General features: G+C 42.2%; 1 protein-coding gene across 5 annotated transcripts in view; it reads right to left on the minus strand.

Moving 5' to 3' along the window:
• mtr (5-methyltetrahydrofolate-homocysteine methyltransferase) overlaps positions 1-18,881 on the minus strand; it is a 103,964-nt gene that overhangs the window by 18,641 nt on the left and 66,442 nt on the right. For all 5 annotated transcript variants that reach the window (XM_021308655.2, XM_021308654.2, XM_012882611.3 and 2 more), the window contains 7 exons: positions 17,368-17,468; positions 15,961-16,028; positions 14,424-14,544; positions 14,218-14,299; positions 1,646-1,744; positions 1,421-1,496; positions 1,193-1,348 (listed from right to left, as the gene is read on the minus strand). In XM_021308655.2, the coding sequence (XP_021164330.1) occupies positions 1,193-1,348; positions 1,421-1,496; positions 1,646-1,744; positions 14,218-14,299; positions 14,424-14,544; positions 15,961-16,028; positions 17,368-17,468 (703 nt within the window). The remainder of the gene's footprint in view (positions 1-1,192; positions 1,349-1,420; positions 1,497-1,645; positions 1,745-14,217; positions 14,300-14,423; positions 14,545-15,960; positions 16,029-17,367; positions 17,469-18,881) is intronic.

Consider the following 18,881-nt stretch of genomic DNA (forward strand, 5'->3'; position numbering starts at 1 on the left):
CATGCAGCCACTGTGCCTGCATGCATGCTCAGTATGAGGGATTGCTGCAAAGCCATCGACAATGCAGATGACTATCCACTGTGGCTCTACACTCTTATGAGGAGTGAATGCTGCTTGTCAAGACTTGTTGCAATCTGCTGGGTCTCTTAGATCGGAAACATTTTGATCAATCTGTATGATTTGATTGAATTTGACTTTGTAAAGTGCCTTGAGATTACATGTTTTGTGAACTGGCGCTATATAAATAAAATTGAATTGATATGTTCAGCTGTTTTTCCCATCTCACCTTGTCAGGATGTCTCATTCCACCACAAATGTTCTCTGGCTTTAGATTTTAAAGGTTGGCCTCAATAATAACAATCACCTCTGAAATGTACTTTCAAAAGGAGTGTTCATCATACATAATATGAAGAGTTCCAGTATTATTGCAAGCAAAAACGCACGTTTCAAAAATGGAACTTTGAAAAACTACTTAATCAAAAGGTTTGGAGAGTAATTAAAGTTGAACCAACATTTTTACAGATTGGCATTTTTTCAGATTATGTGAGTTAAACCTTTTTCTCAGATTAAATTATTTTAATTTTTGTTTTAGGAAACGGAGTTTTACAAATTGCATTCTTATCATTTTTGAAACGTGCTTTTTTGCATGTACTAATACTTGCAGCTTGGTGCTGGCAAAGTGCCGGTGAACCCTGACCTAAGCTGCGCTAATGTCAAAGTTTAATTCCCACTTTTGGTATGTAGGACCTTAGGGTGTTGCCCTCTATGCTTTGCTTGCTCACCTCCATTGGCATAAAACATGAGGGAAGGGGAGCGGTATGTAGCTCACAGGTCATTATGTACTGCATTCAGGTGCACTGCAATTTCTGATATTTACGTATCTAAAAATAGTTCAGATGGCACGTTAGTTTACATTCCAGTGCAGTAAAATGCATTCTTTTTTGACACTTTTTCTTTTGTTTAATAATTAACAGAAATTAATATGTTAAAGACCTGGCCGTAGTAAGGACTAAATTTCAATGCCGGAGGCAGAAACACAAAAACTGGTGAATACACTTAACACCAATTCTTTATATTTTTTACACAGGAACTGGTTTGGTAGAAAAAATGCAGGATGCAACCACCTTGAAACCACCAGGCAGAAAAAAATAGATGGGAAGTGTAAGCAAAACAGTCTGAAAGAAGCTCATACCAACTGTCTTGTCTTTAAAAATCTTGGGGTATCCTCTGTTGGGGTATTTCCCTCTGAGCTGCCACACATCAAAGAAAGGCTTCCAGTCGATAAAGTCCACCAGACTGTTTAGATTGTAACAGTCAAACACGCGAGTGCCTAAGAACTGAGGGTGAACTGCAACAAGAGAATCAGACTGAGCATATTTGCCATATTTGCTATAAATTTGCTAAATATTTGCCAACTCACCTGGTCTAGGCACAGAGGACCAGTCTATATGCAAAGCCTTCTGCCTGGCCTCAGAGAGAGAAAGATACCGACGGTCCTAGAAGCAACAGACGGAGGAAAAAGAGCATTTCATTTATATGCGTCTCCTATAATACAAACTTTCATTGTTTCATGGGGAAAATGGATCCCTGGGCCCAACGATCCCCTCCCTTACCAGTCAGATTCCCCACCAATAGCAACTCTCACCTTTACAGAGTGATAATGCTCTTGTCTGACATCCTCATACTCCTCCTTCACGTCCTCCAAATACTCCTCCCTCATTCCCTCGTCTAGCAGCTGGGAGCACTGAGACACGGCAACATAACAGGATAATTTAAAGTAGACTCAAATCAAAGCAGCACAAGCACTTTTCATGTCTAAACATAAGCATGGATATTTAGCACTGGAAAGGCATGGTTCAATTATACTTCAGTGCTGGTTCAATTCATAAGACCTGGTACCTCTAGGAACAGGCACCAGGGGGCATCATTGTTGAGGTGACAGGTGTTATCAGGGAGTTGCTGCAGTCTCAGTCAGTGAAAACAGTGAGTAAAGCCAGCACACACAGAGGATGGCTTGTGGAGACATTAGACAGCATTAGACATTTTATAGGGAAGTCACTTTGGAGGTTGGGCATTTATTATAGAAGAAAATGGAACCAATTAGAAACTAGGTGAGATCCAAGGGGCCTCCAAGCTGGAGGTGTGCTATATGTCACCACCTGATGTGCATGTGTATTGTTACATCCAGGGCTGCTAAAAGCTGGTTTTAAAAACCCGATGGGCATTGTGAATATTAAGTTAAAGGTACAGAATTCAGTTTGTTAAACTTATTAAGATGTTTTAATGACTGGAGGCACAGAAGACATCAGCAGTTTGTCAAAGGTGAACCTACATACTGTCTGTATTGTTTTCGGGGTTTTGACTTTGAAAGAAATCTGCAAAATCACTGCCAAACTTGTTGTATCAGAGTTCAGGTGGAAACAGTGGTGAAGGCTTTGCCAGGCTGTTTACAATCGTAGATAAGTTCTGGCCATTAATTGTGTTTTATTTATAATATAAAACGTTTCATCCATAAGCCCCACAATACTCTAATAACTAAAGTTATCTACAAGGTCAGCAGCAGAAGGCAGACTGGGTCATGGTGAAAGGATCTGGGCAAATATTAAACAGGTGTCATCAATTCAGCATCTTGTCAGGAACTCTGCTCTGCTTAAAATAGTTTTAGCATGAATGTTCATTTTAGACAAGACAGTAATGATCAGACAGAGGAACTTCAGACAACTAGTGCTGTATAAAAGTGTGTGCATTCCTTCCAAATTTCTTCTGATTTAGCTTTTTTTCACATTTGGATCAAGAAAACATAAGGAACTACAAAAAGCAGTTTTTAAATGTTTTAATTCATTATAGGAAAAAGGCTAGCCAACCCAACCTGGTCCTCAGGGAAAAAATAATTTCCCCTAAACCTAATAACAAGTTGGGCCACCCTTAGCAGCAACAACTGACGTCAATAGTTTGTGATAACTGATGATGAGTCTTTAAAGGAGAAGTTGAAATGACACCAGTGTTGAGGAAAAACATCTACCTCTGCGACCAGACTGCACCAGACTTTTGATTAGAGGCAGAATGTCTTCTAAGATAAGAAAGCTACAAATATTGAAGTTAGCCCGTGTTCTCTCATTAATCCATCGATTACAGCAGAGACTTAAAGTAGTCAGGTGAACGAGAGCGCGCAGTGCGTCACATCTATGTGCACGGCGAGAGAAATTGACCCGAATCACTCTCTCATGAACTGACTAATCCTGCCTATAGAGGCAACTGCGGTAAGTTGTGGATAACTCATTTTACACGTCAAGCAAATGTTGTTGTGCCATATTAACGCTATGATGAATAATTGATGTCAGGTTGAATTCTGACCAGTAGTATGGAGGAGGTAACAAAAGGAATTCCACCCCTCTTTTTTTTTTTTCCCAAAGATGGCGCTACGCAGGCAGCAGCCGGTCACATCGGCTGTATCCTTTCTTTTTCTACTTTCTCCTCTTTATTGTATTTTCTGGATTGTTTCTATATTACTGAATACCGGATCGGGTATTCTGAGCGTAGATGCCCTGAAGAAACAAACTTTTGGGACTCTAGTGCTTATTTTTTTGTTACTTTCGGCATGTGAGGGGAGATCCCTTTGTCCGGGACTACGAGCGTCCCATGGTGTACACGAGGAATCAGCTTCTTGGACAACGTGACTCCACGTGCTGCGGCCCTGCTCATCACCACGCTGAGAAAATAGACATCCTCACAGAAATACGGAGGAAGCGGAGAGGATGTCAATGTCAGGGCAGCAGGACGAAGCGGAGGAAAGGTTATTTACCATCGGTTGTCATGGGAAACGGACAATCTCTTTACAACAAGACCGAGGAGCTCACAGCACTAACCGGTTCCAAAGGAAGTACAGGGACGCTAGTATTATGTGCTTCACAGAAACGTGGCTAAATGAAACTGTCCAGGACTCAGAGATCTCTCTGAACAGCTTTAAACTCATCAGCGCGGACAGAACTGTGGCGGAGAGTGGAAAAAAGAGAAGAGGGGGGATGGCGGTGTTTGTGAATGAGAGATGGTGTAACACGGCCCATGTTCACGTGAAGCAGCAGATATGCTGCTCGGATGTCGAAATTCTCGCAGTGAGTTTAAGACCTTATTACTTGCCGAGAGAGTTCGGCCACGTGATCGTGCTCTGTGTTTATATGCCTCCCTCCGCGGACGCTGCCGGCGGGTTTGAGTGGATCCACCCCGCAGTAAACAATCTGCAAACACAGCACCCCCACGCTCTTCTGCTGATCACAGGGGATTTCAACCATGCCTCCCTCCGTTCCACCCTCCGCACGCTCACCCAGTACGTCACGTGTACAACAAGGGACAATAAAACGCTGGACCTTTTTTATTCCAATATTAAGGACGCCTACATCTCCGCCCTCCTCCCCCCACTCGGACGCTCGGATCACAACCTTGTCTACCTGCTCCCCCATTACATTCCACTGGTAAGGAGAACAATAATGCAGAAGAAGTCAGTGAAAGTTTGGTCAGATGAGGCCAGTGAGAGACTGAGGGATTGTTTCAGAACCACAAACTGGAGCATGTTCCAAAGCTCTCATGGTGATGACATCAACAGCCTGACTGAATGCATCACTGGCTACATGAACTTCTGTGTGGAGAGCATTGTGCCTACACGACGGCTACAATGCTTTCCAAACAATCCCCCCTGGGTGACCCCTGAGCTGAAAATTTTCCTGAACCAGAAGAAGAGGGCTTTCTACTCAGGGGACAGAGAGGAGCAGCGTAGAGTCCAGCGGGAGCTCCAGTGGAGGATCAGGGTGGCAAAAAAGGATTATGGGAAGAACATGGAGGAGCAGCTGGCGCAGAACAATGTCAGAGATGTGTGGAGAGGTCTGAAGAACATCTCCGGCTTCGGGCAGAGGACCAGCAGGGCTGCAGACGGTGACACCAAGTTTGCAGATGAGTTGAACACATTCTTCACCGGGTTTGACTCCCCCCACACTGGCCCCCTCCCTGCCGTCAACCCTCCACACGTCTCCAACCACCAACCCTCCAGAGACCTACCATCCCCCCCACCGCCACCCTCACCAACCCCGACCCATCCACACCTTCGGTCCTGCCTTCCTCCCCCCTCTCAGTCACACCAATGCAGGTGAGAGGGCAGCTGATGAGGCTTAAACAGAGGAAAGCCTTAGGACCGGACGGCATCCCCCCGGGCTGCTGAGGGCCTGTGCAGATGAGCTCTGTGAGGTCCTCAGCTACATCTACAACCTGAGCCTCAGCCTGTGGGTGGTGCCCACCCTGTGGAACACCTCCTGTGTGTTAACGGTTCCTAAAACACCGCAGGCCAGGGAGCCGGCCCACTTCAGACCAGTCACCCTGACTTCCCACCTGATGAAGACCATGGAGCCCCTCATCCTAGCACACCTGCGCACCGTGTTGAGCCCCACTCTGGACCCGCTGCAGTTTGCCTACCGGCCCAACATCGGAGTAGAGGATGCCATCATCTACCTGCTGCAGCGGGCGCTCACCCACCTGGAGCGCTGTGAGAGTCATGTTCTTTGACTTCTCCAGAGCTTTCAACACCATCAGACCGGTGCTGCTGAGGGGGAAGCTGGAGGACGCTGGGGTGGACAAACATCTAGCTGACTGGACCATCGACTACCTCACTGACCGCCCTCAGCACGTGCGGCTGCACGGCTGTCAGTCAGAGGTGACACTCTGCAGCACCGGGGCCCACCAGGGCACCGTTCTGTCTCTGTTTCTTTTCACCCTCTACACCTCGGACTTTACTTACAACACGGACAGCTGTCACCTTCAGAAGTTCTCTGATGACTCGGCTATTGTGGGCTGTATGTCTGAGGGGAATGAGCTGGAGTACCGGTCGGTGATCATGGACTTTGTGGACTGGTGTGAGAAGAACCATCTGTGTTTAAACACCAGCAAAACCAAGGAGATGGTGATCGACTTCAGAGATGGTGATGAACATCCAGGGGCAGGACATAGAAACCGTCGAGAGTTTCAAATACCTGGGTGTTCACGTCAACAATAAACTGGACTGGACTCATACTACAGACGCTCTGTATAAGAAGGGCCAGAGCCGCCTCCACCTTCTGAGGAGGCTGAGGTCCTTTGGCGTGAGCAGGCCCCTGCTTAAGACTCTGTGGTGGCCTCAGCCCTCCTGTACGGTGTCGTCTGCTGGGCCCCTGGTAGCGCAGAGCGGGACAGATAGAGGCTAAATAAGCTGGTGAGGAAGGCCACTTCTGTCCTGGGCTGCGCTCTGGACTCTGTGGAGGAAGTAGTGGAGAGGAGGGTGTTGTCCAAGCTCACATCCATCATGGACAACACCTTCCACCACCTGCACCAGACTGCAGAGGAGCTGAGCACCGTGAATGTACATATGACGTCATCTGCCTACTCCGATTTGTTTTTGTATTTTTATTCTTATTTTTTCTCATTTTCTTTTTTGATCCACTGTATATGTGAAGATACGCTGTATATAACTGATGCACCTTTTCCTACTTTTGGCACCTTCTGACTATTGATTGACTATTGAGCCGATGTGACAAGTGAATTTCTCCAACGTGAGATCAATAAAAGCCTATCTTAAACCCAGACCCTCACAGGCACAAAGGACCTCCTCTCTCAGCGGGGTGCTTCTGTAAACCAGCCTCACAGATAAAAGTTAAAGCACCTTAGAACTCTCTCTCACACTCCTGACTTCACTCAGACGACCACCACCTCTCTTCTGGGGCTCCCGAGGAGGGGGGGGGGGGGTCTCCTTCCTCAGCAGCCATGTGACTCAAGTCCAGAAGCCCACAGACTGCACAGAGCAGCCGTTCTGTGAAACTCATCTGCCTGCATCAATGGAGTGACCAGGCGAAAAAGGGGGTTATCTCCTCCTCTGCGGAGCGGAGGACCTGACTGAATCCGGAGAAACAACACACTGATCGGAGCTAAGCTGCACTCTGACTTCAGCGCAAACCAGCCGCAAAGTACAGATTGCCGAAACAGCCTGGTTTATTTTTGTCAGCTGTTGCAGGAAAGCAGACGCGAGACGGCTGATGCCTTCCTCACCAGACAAGCTGAGCGACCAGAGTATTAAATTGACATCGGTCGAGGCCTCTAAGCTGCCCAGACCACGCTTCGGCTAGCTCCTGACCTCATGCTGATTTGCAGAAGAGCCTCATAGCCGCAGGCTAGCCCGCCAAGAACAGACCAACAACTTTCCTGCTTTTTACTGCCTTCCTCAGATGACCAAAGTGGACCGAACTCACAAGAGGCACCGACAGGTTTGGGCAGAGAAACCAGAGGGAGAAGTTAAATGGCTCATTTGGAAATGTTTTGTAAATCGTTTTGCACATGGTGTCTTTGAACAAAGGGCTAACGGAGGTAGCTAATGCTAACCTTCGGTTTCATGGTATTGCTAATATCATTCGAGTGTGTTTTATGGTTATAACAAAGGTTATCTCCACAAGGGTTTCATACATTGATGGGACATTAATGTTTACTTTATCCGGCCATTATGACTAAAAACGAAAGCTAAAGTCTTTAAAGTTAATGCCAAAAACCCACTAGCTAAAATGCTATTAGCTTCTGTTAACATCTGGTTCCGGACATTCAAAAGGAGCTTGTTTTAAAGATCAAAGCATGATCATTTCGCTCTGCCGTCATTCGATAGTGCTATGAGCCTTATTCCTGCATTAATATTGAATATTAATGTCGATTTTAAGGCATTTTGGTAACTTTAAAGTAACAGATTTTATCGACCGATCACCGCTGCGCCCCCTAGCTTCCGGAGGTATCATTGCATTGATAAATTCAAGCGCTCTTAAGGTAATCATTTTACTGAGCAAATCATTCCTCAAAATGTTATTTCCTCAAATAATGTTTTGTGTAACTCAGGATTTGCATTGTGGAGTGAAGCACATGCCAAATGTTTTTCTAAATTAGTTAAGCTAATTTAACTCCATTCCATGCTTTTTGAATCAGATCTGCAGTGAACCAGGATTCACTGAATTATTCTGATTATGATCAACCACTTTTGTTTTGTCTTGTTTGTTTTGCATGTAAATAGTTGCTTAACTTAGTTCCTTTTTATCTTCCTTTTGCTTAGTAGTTTAGTTAAGTTTCACTAGCCTAGTAGAGAGGATTTGTTAATCAAAGTATAGTGTTAATTCAGATAAACAGTATTATATAGTGATGTTCTCTGGATGTTCATTTTATTTCTGTTATTAAATTCTTGAACTTGAAAACAAGTTGTCACTCCTTTATTCTATGTGTGTGCAGGTTTTGCTGTTAAAAGATCGCTACTGCTCGAATTCATCCCTTTCAACCATTGTCCTGATATCAGCTTAAGAGCTGATTATCACCAGACCATACTTAACAGACATAGAGTTATTTAATAAGCATTAAATAACTTTAAACAGTGTATAATAGCACAACAATGTAATGGCACGTACTGTTTCCGAACTGTATTTTAGATCAGACTTGTCGATGTACTTGTGTTCCAGGTTGCAGGAAAGAGAAGCTTTTGGCGAGACAAAAATGTGATTAAAAACACAAAATAGGTTTAGAACTAGAAATTAACTTTATGAAAGAATTTATGAATTTTTATACATTGCCTGAATCCATATTACATAAAAAAATGTTTTTTACCAGAAAGACAGCTATCAGAGGCACACAGTGAACGAGGCAAATAAGGGATTCAAGCTGTGCGCAAATCAAATTCAGGGAATTATCTTAGTGCAACATTTACTGAGAGAAAAAAAGACTAGATTAAAAACTGTATTTACATTATACTTATATCCCGCTTTGTAATCCAAGGCGGAATCACCGGTCACTTTGCGCATGCGTTATACATTGAAAACAGAGCAGATTGGGCCTCCCTCCTCTCTACTATCTTTGCTCTGACTGCAAGCAAGGGGCTTTCAGTACGAGGCTGCTCTCTGTGTTAGTCGCCAGTAACACAGAAGTTGCACTTTCTGACTTTCTGGTTCACATAAATTCAAAGAAAACCTTTAACAACCACTACTTCCATTCATGTCAACTGGGGCCAGTTTGAGAGGTTCTTCCAAAAGTTAAAATGATGGAATACAGACAAACCTCAGACTGGCAGATGTCCGCTTTGCAAAAACACGCCCTACTCCATTTCTGATTGGCTGATGTCCCGGCTCTCCCAGGTTTCATCGGTTGAGAGCAGCTTCAGTTTGAAACCAGTGGCGGATAAAGGCAGGGTCGCGGGGGGCACGCGCACCCCCTTTTTGGAGACTAAAATGATTTTTTTAGAGCCCGAAATTTTAAAGATCCTTTATAGAATTAAGAATAACAGTCAGAACCTGCCATCCAGAACGCGCTGACGGCGGTGCGGCGGTCGAGACTCCGCATATCCGAGCACAGACTCGGCGGCATGGGCGGGCATTGGGTGGGAAGTTGTACTTTTTTTTCCTTTAGAACCTCGGAGTGGCCATCCTTCTTGTAGAACTATCTTTGATATGTCAATCATACAATTCAACCAATCAAATCAACGACTGAAGACAACATGATAGCCAATCACAGCTGGAGAGGGGCGGGTCGATTGGTCATACAAATAGCCCTCAGAGAGCCGCGGCTCAGCTGTTGTCCCCTTCGGTGTCAGTAGAGCGGGATGGATATTCAGTCTTATTACCAAATAGTTACAAGAAGAGACAAAGAAGCAAGCGAGAGCGATCTGAAAGCAGCGCTATTTATTTCTGTTTGAAACGTCAGTATTGAAATCAACACTGGAGTTAACATTCAAGCTAGGAGGGTTAGCTAGGACAGCTAGCAGCACAAGGAGCAGAACTAAGCAGTAAAACTGCCAAACTGAAGAAACTTGGGTTACTTGAAGGCAGAAGGGAACTCTGCTTTGTTCTGATCCTTGTTCTCCTAGTTGCTGTAATTACAGGACCTCTGCTAGTATGATTTTTTACTTCACTCAGTGTTCAGCCTGACACCAGTGCTCATGTTTATGTATGTTAATGCTTTACTTTTTAGTTAAGACACAGGACTACAGGTTGCCCTATTTCACTGTTAGTTTCCAGCCCAAACCAGCATAAAACCTGCCCAACTTAAAAGAAAAAAAACAAGCCCAAATCTCAAACTCTCTCATGTTAAAAGCGCATAAGTATTTAATGCATGAGAACATGCCACAATGTACACAAAATGTACAATCAGTCAACCAAATAACACACAAGATCACTTTAACAATCATGATATATCAACCGGAAAAAAAACAAAAAAACAAACTTTTATCAATAGCTTCCCAACATGAGTAATAAATCTACCTTAATATAAATGTAATTTTTCTTACAGAATATAGCTCAATCAAACATTTCTCATTCACACAGCCATGAATTAATTTTAAGTTGATCTGTAGAACTCAACCCTTCTTGGGGCGTTTACATTGACCAATACAATTTCATAGTGACACTTGAATAACCATTATTCTTTTCTTGTTTTATTATTGTCATGATTTGTCTTGGATGAGCCCAGAACACAGAACACACACACATAGAGCTGGTTTCCAGAGTTTATTGAAGCAGCAAGAAGTGGATGATGAAAGCCGGAGTCATTTACCAGATGGAGGTTGCGGGGATACAGGAACTGGCAGACAGGAACAGGACCAGGACACGAGCAGGAACAGGACATGCATGATGTTCAGAGGACTGGAGACGAACCGGTAACCATGGACAAACAGGTGAGTTTATATGGTGGAGTGAGCAGGTGGAATGAGTCCATGGTGATTGCAGCCTGACAGGTGTTCCTAATCAGGACTGCACTGGAGACGGAGCAAGAAATGTTCAGTATGCAGCCTTCAGGCTGCATCATGACATTACCCCCCCTCAAGGTCTGCTTCCAGACGACCAATAACCTCCTTGCCTAGGGGGGTGGAGAGGGGGTATCCGGATGGCGGGCAAAAACAAAACAAAAGCTGGAACCCATCGGGCGCAGGAACCTCACGGGCGCAGGATCCCTTGTCGGCACAAGAACCAAGTGGACGCGGGGAAGGCGTCGGAACCCATGAGCGCAGGACCCTCTGTAAGCGCAGAAATCTTGAGAGCGCCGTAACCTTTGAGAGCGCCGGAACCAGACGAACCAAAGGCGGGCGTCGCAACAGCGACCCCGGGGAGACGAACCAGAGGCGGGGCATTGCAAACAGCGATCCCGGCGAGACGAACCAGGGGCGAGGCGTCTTAGTACAGCGACCCAGGCGAGACGAACCTGAAGCGAGGCGTCGCAAAACGGCGACCCCGGAGAGACGAACCAGAGGCGGGGCATCGCGAACAGCGATCCCGCCGAGACGAACCAGGGGCGAGGCGTCTTAGTACAGTGACCCAGGCGAGACGAAGCAGAAGCGAGGCGTCGCAAAACAGCGACCCCGGAGAGACGAACCAGAGGCGGGGCATCGCGAACAGCGATCCCGGGGAGACGAACCAGAGGCGAGGCGTCGCAGCACAGCGACCAAGGCGAGACAAATCTAGAGTCCTGCCAGCTCCTGCACCAAGCTCTGTGTGTGACTGAGTTCATCCTTTGACCGGTTGAACCCAGAACACAGCACACACACACACACAGCTGGTTTCCAGAGTTTACTGAAGCAGCAAGAAGTGGATAATGAAAGCCAGAGTCATTTACCAGACAGAGGTTGCAGGGATACAGGAACTGGCAGACGGGAACAAACAGAAACAAACAGGAACAGGACACGAGCAGGAACAGGACAGGCATGATGTTCAGAGGACTGGAGATGAACCGGTAACCATGGACAACCATGGTTACCGGTTAGTTTATATGGTGGAGTGAGCAGGTGGAATGAGTCAATGGTGATTGCAGCCTGACAGGTGTTCTTAATCAGGACTGCACTGGAGACGGAGCAAGAAATGTTCAGTATGCAGCATTCAGGCTGCATCATGACAATTATAACAATCAATATTATTCATTATAACTATTATTCATTGATGATATCAGATTCGACTCATTTAAAAAATAAATTAACCAGTAAAATGAGTTGAAGGAGATGGCATTTTATTAAAAGGGTTTTAGTTTTCTTCCAGACATAGACACCTATTTTGACATATATTTTGTATTTGATATATATTTTGTTTGTGAAAAGCTTCCCAAATTTTTACAACCTGCCCATAAGCTATTTTAGTTTCAGCTCATTGTGTTCAAAATAAGCCTAATTGGGTGGAAACCTGCCTAATTTGGCAACACTGACTACACTATTGCTGTTTGTTTGATTTTTTAGATTTTGGGATTTTATTTAGAGTTTCTTTCTTAGCACTGTAGGAGTAGTCACAGAGCCACTGTTCAGCCTGAAGCAGGTAAAATGCTTTTTCTTTTAAAAAAAGTGTGCCCCAATGAAAAATTGGAAGGCCCCCCCTGTAATTTGTTTCTGCAGCCGTGTCTGTCTGAGCATGAATTTGAATTGCTCACAGCTCAGGTCTCGCGTTATTACAACGTGATGCGATTAAAACTATTGCCAAGCAACTTGCATATGATGAACGATGAGAGTGAGAAAGAGATCTTTACATCATATAAAGATGATCTACCATCAGGATCACCATTCAAGCCGGAAATGAATGTGTGGCACACAAAGTGGTCATCTGTGGAAAAACCCAGCTCTCTCCCTGAAATTCTATGGATAACAAATATGAATTCCTACCCAAACATTTCTATGATTCTTCACCTGTCAGTTATACCTGTTATGAGTGCTACTGTGGAACGTGCTAACTCGGGCTTTAAAGCAGTAAAAACTTTGCTAAGGTCGACTATGGGACAAGAAAGGTTTGTGGCTTTGCTACTTATGTATGTCCACAAGGACATTCATTTAGACATCAACAAAATCATAGATATATTTGCCCAGAAGCATCCCTGAAGGTTGACATTTGTAAACCCATTATCATCGTCATCATAAAGTTGAAGGTGTTATATAAGAGAACAATATTCTTTGTCAAGTCTTACTGTTCTAATATAGGCTTATGGCTTAACTTCACCATACTTGTTCATTGGTTTAACTTACTTTAAAGTTGTTGTTTTATTTTTCCCCAACATGGTTTATCTCGTTAAAATATATTCAAAATCCTTTATCACTTGAACCAAACCAAACTGTTCTAAGTCCTTGGTTCTTTTTATTTTATTTTACTAAATAAATATAATTTCTTGAAATAAAGAAAATCTTTGTTTGATTCATTGTTGATAAGGATAATATTTTCTTCAAACTACTTTTTAACCTTGTGCATGCTGTAAAAACCGAGAGATTTTGGCTTAAAAATCCTTTTTCAATTACAATAATCTAATCATGCTAATTCCACTTATGTTCATCTGTTAAAATGATTACTCTTTCACACTACCCTAATTATTCATCTAAGGGTTTTAGAATTTTTAAAGATGGCATTCTTTGGTCATTTGGATAATTTTTTTTGCTCTCATTTTCCAATTGACGGAAATCCATTGCAGCAACAGAGAACTTTAACCCATGTGTTACAGTTAATACTGAATTGTTTTCTTGACCCAGATATGTTTCACTTGAAAAAATATGATCGGATCTTTGTGACAGACAATAAAAGCATGCTGCAGCAGATCTTTTGGCAAAAAATTCTCGACAACAGCATAACATCTGGAGATTCCATAACACATGCTCCACTGCTACAACACTTGCAGAAGTAATACAGCAGTGAGGAGATAAGATTCCTTGATTTCATGCTGCAGATTGCAGATAAACTGGCTGTACTGATGATCTCAGCAAGCATCATACGGCTGACATTGTAGTGCAGTTGATTATATTTACTGATTAATGTACCCCAACATTTATTTGATATCTTGGAGATCTTTAGATGATGGATTAGAGCATTTAATTCAGCCAAGATGGTCACATGACGAATAGCAAAAAGGAACGGCTTTGATATTATGGCATAAACAGACCTAATCTATTCTGGAACAGTGGTACGCTCGGTCTCTTCATCTTAATAAACACACTAGATGTAACGCAGCATAAGAAACACAAGTACCTCAACCTGTGTTGAAGTATGGGATGGTGTGATTTTGATGCTGTGGTTTCCCAGCAGCATTGATGAACTAAATTACCTCATTAATGCTGCTGTCTCATAGACAAATATGTTTCTAGCAATACTGGGATTCCACCACACATCTCAACTAGCTTTCAGTTGTTCCATTCATGGCAGGAAGGATTTCTGATTTTAAGGTGAGCAGTCTTACCACCACCACACTCCTGGATGCATCGAGGACATGGACAACAGGAGAACTGTAGCAGGGTGCAATCTTCACAGCAGTGTGTGTCCTACACAATACACACAACAAACACTAATCATTCAAACAGACCAGAAACGCTCCAGTTTGGGCCATTACAGTACCATAATTACAGTTTTGTTAAAAAAATATACTGTATTTAGGTGCTAGGTTACTTTGATGTGGTGGCTCCTCCAATCAGCAAAGGTGTTGTCATTCCAAGTCTCTCCATTTCTTTGGCCACATAAATCATCTCGTCCAGAGATGGAGTGATGAGGCCTGATAAACCAATGATGTCTGCCCCAAACAGATACAGATCTATCAGCACAGAATCTAACAGTCATCAGCAGGGCAGATTCTGAGTTTGCCTCACTGATGTGACCAATAGGAAAAAAACAAAAAGTGATAAACTGGGAAGGACAAAAGGAGCATAAAATCTCCTGAACAAATTTTATTTTTATCATGCCCCCGTTAGGGGTTGTTCACAACTCTCAACAGTTTCATAAGTGTACAAAACACTGAAAAGCGTACATATAAAGGCTGATTTTGGCAATCCCCAACCTATTATAATGGAGATATGAGATTTGGAGCCTACTAATATGGGGCTATTGTTTGATGAAAAAAAAACATTTTACAAAAAATAAATACATTGGATATTTATTATTTTTTTAAAAACAAAGTCCAAATCCAAACAAAACATTTTTATATTTTACTACAGGCTATATGTATTGATTGAAAAGAAAACTATAAATCAACAAGTTTTCCAGACAGAGGGGTAAATATTATATTTAGCATCATCATCCGCGGTCGTTGGTGTCATTTATGATTCATCTTGGTCCGGTGCATGGGGTCTTTTTTGACATCTGTGGACTACTTGTATAAATCATCTTTTGCATTAAATGCACCAATCACCCAGTAACCGCTGTGTTTCGGAAGTCGACGTACATGCAGGCTCGTTTTCTAAGGGAACTAAAGCCATTAGCTCAAAGCAGTTTTTCCGAGCTGGTATGTGTTGTTAAAATTCATCAAAATAACATGACCCAACTACAAGACAATTAAATGCAGGGATATACGTTCTGAAAGACGGACATTGTCAATAGTCCTGGGCTCCTCAGGGAGGGGAGAGGAGCGGGTCAAAGAGTGCTGAGGCTCAAAAACAGAACATTTAGGGGTGAGGCACTTAGTAGCCCTTTTTATTAAAAGTAGATTGACAGCAAAGGGGGGCTGAGAGAGGGAGGAGACATGTGGCAAAAGACCGCAGGATGGAGTCGAACCTGGGTCAGCCACATTGAGGACTGAGGCCTCAATATTTGGGCTGCGTGCGCTACCCCTGCTGCAGATATTTCAGCCACCTCGCGGTCTATAATGTAGCAGCAGCGTGCGCCAGTCTGTTAATAGCTCTTGTTGCGTGGTGCGATAGCCAGGAAAAAAAGGTTCCAAATATCCAAACCCAGATAAGCCACATGACGTATCCCACGACAACATTTAATTGTACACAAGACCCCCTTCCCCCAGTGTACGGTTAGTGCGCTTGTGAAATGGCTGAAAATTGTGAACACCCCCTTACGTCCTCCCACAGTACTACGATTCCTTTTCCCATCAAACAATCAAAGTCAACCCCAAGTTCTTCTTCCCCAATTTCTTACACTTCTGCTTTACACAACACATACAGCTACCCAGCAACCTTTGCCATAAGGTAAGTTTTGGACATACCAGCTTTCTGTGTTACAGCCTCTCTGAGAATACGATCACAGGAAACCATCACACCCAGGTCGATTACCCTGCAAGAGAGCAAACCAGACCCGATTAATTATTCAAAAACATCAACTAGAAAAAAAATATTATAACCCTAACCCTTTTCAATCATTTTCAGATTCATTTTACTATGTTGATTAATGGTTTGTTAATAAAACACTGCATTTAGATAGGACATTTTTTGACCAATCTGTATAATCTGACCCAATCTGTATAATCTGATTTAATTTGACTCTGTAAAGTGCCTTGGGATGACATGTCTCATGAATTGGCACATTGAATTTACTCAAAACAAAAAAACAAACAAAAAAAATTGAATTTACTCAAAACTGTTAACATTCTTTTCTCATGAGATCAGGTACTTGTCTGCATACTGTTAGTTTTATTCTACAGTCATATTCAATAAATTAGAATATTTTTGAAAACTTCATTTATTTCAGTAGCTCAGTTCACTAAGTGAAACATTATATAGATTAAGACAGGCTGATGATGCTTTAACCCTTTATTTCTGTTATGTTCTTTCCACCTCGAGGTAAAAGAAACGCAGAATTTAAGATTATAACATTTCATCAGACCAATAAGCAAACATTTTCAAGCAGAAATGGGGAATTAATGAAAAGTATGTTTATTACCTGCTTAAAGGTTGTTGTTTTGAAAAGTTACTTTTAATCTGACAAATAAGCCTCTTAGAAATGCATATTCTAATTTATCATATATGACTTTATACAGAAGTGTGAAACAAAAGCAAACAAGGATGCTAAATTTGATAAAAAAGAATTTGATCCCTAAACAATCAACTGTAAGGAAATTTGTCTGAACAAACTCAAAGTAGTCACTTTGTGATGCTCCATCCCAACTTTCAGCTCAAAGGAGTGAATGCAACCTTTGAGCAGGGATATTAAGAGGCCAATTTTTGACATTGTGAGTCAAAATCAGCATTTGTATAATTTAAAGGTTTCCAAAAGTAACCTCTTTTACGTTTTGGGTTTGTCAGATACTGATGTATAGTGAGGGATTGGAGATTTTTTGCTGTCCATGTTAGCAACATTCCTCCAGATTCTGTAAATGGATATATGGAGAAATCTTTTCCAATAAATTTGGAAAGGATGATAAACTTCAGCCTTTCATTAATACTACCTCTGGCACAAAGGCTCTGACTGATTGATTTTTCAGCTCATCATTAGTAGCTCTGATCTGTTTATTTTCAAAATGTTGGGAATCTGTTGGAGGTCTGAATGCTATAAATGGATTCATTAACAACTAAGGTAAAGTTAATGCTAGGGAGCAAAGAAACAAAATCAGAAGAGAACTTATAATTGTTATTTCTAAAAATACATCAGTAGCAATGCATGACACTGTATTTACCTAAAGTTGTTACAACCCAGCACCACACCAACAATGTTCTTCCCAATGTCATGGACGTCTCCTTTTACTGTAGCCAAAACAATGGTGCCTTGATAGGGATCCTGTAGATAGAGAGTAAATGATCAGGGATTTGAACTTTTCCCTCAAACATTTCTGGAGAATAAAGTGTCAGGTATTTTCAACTTTGACATGCACTGGTTTTCTTTCTGTGCATGTTGTTCAAAGAGGGAAGTCTTAGGTTAAAGCTGCTAGGAAAAGCTTACAAATGCCTGCAAATATTAGAGGTGTGTCAGTCAAGACTGCACAGATATGCAGAAAAAAAAATTTTAGTTGAAAAATAAGGACGCTAACACCTCTGCAGAACCTTAGAGCTGCAGGGCATGTGATGGGGAGCTCTGTCAAAAATTCTTAATTTGGTTACAGAGTCCACCTTTGACACGACAAAGGCTTCTTGTTTGGTTTGTTTGGCTTCTTGTTGGTACCCATGTGTGACCTTAGCTATTGTTCAACACTCCTGCTAAAGTCCTAAATCTCCACAAATCTGATGAAACACACCCAAAGGAAAACCAATATGTACAAAATGTCCAGAGGACAAAGAAGACTAACCTTCCCTGCAAGCAAAATTCGGGTTCATATATGCCAGTGCCCGAGCCCCGGAGGGGAGAATTTTGAAAAATAGAGTCTCCCTGATGTATTTTGGAAGCTTTCAAGACAGGGGATTGTTTAAAGAATAGGGTCAGAGTGCATGTTTCAAATTGAATAAAAGGCAAAAAACGTGAATGATCAATTCTTCAAAAACAACCTTTGTTTTTTATTATTATTCTTAAAACATTATTTTTTCACATGATGTTATCATCATGTTTTACCAAGGTAAGGTAATCCCCATTTGCATAAAATTAGTTTAATTTGAATTACTAGCACCACATAAAACAGAACAGATTAGGTGAGGTCTATTCATCTTATTATTGTTATTATTCACAGTTCTGTTCTAAAAACGATCGTAACATTTCTTCACGAACAAAGTTGAATTTTTATGATAAAAATACAGGTTTGGAATTTGAAATTGAATTTACATGTTGAATTTATTTCAGTCATATCGCTCTTTTGAAATCTCTTATCTCAGTTTAATTTCACTTGCACTCATCACACACGATATCATATTATCGGTGAGGATTCTAGAGACGAACACAAATGCATTCCCTGAAAAACTTTGATATTTTGCTGCTGTAATATTATATTATATGTAATATTATAGATTTTTCAGAATAAAAAGCTAACAGATGTGCATAATCAAAAAATATCAGAAATACAATTATAGAGCATTCAGTATTGTAAGAAAGCACATGCTGTTTCTGGATAAATACATTACTGTATGAGTTAAGTTCTATTTTTTTTTAATTTTTGACTATTTTTATGCCTCTTTCCTTGTAGGTTTGAAATGTCCCATGCTCCTGAATGCACCATAGCTTTCTGACACTCGCGAATGCATCACACTGGTCTATGAACGCTGTGCT

The sequence above is a fragment of the Fundulus heteroclitus genome, chromosome 10, assembly GCF_011125445.2.
Source record: "Fundulus heteroclitus isolate FHET01 chromosome 10, MU-UCD_Fhet_4.1, whole genome shotgun sequence".
Classification (NCBI taxonomy): domain Eukaryota; kingdom Metazoa; phylum Chordata; class Actinopteri; order Cyprinodontiformes; family Fundulidae; genus Fundulus; species Fundulus heteroclitus.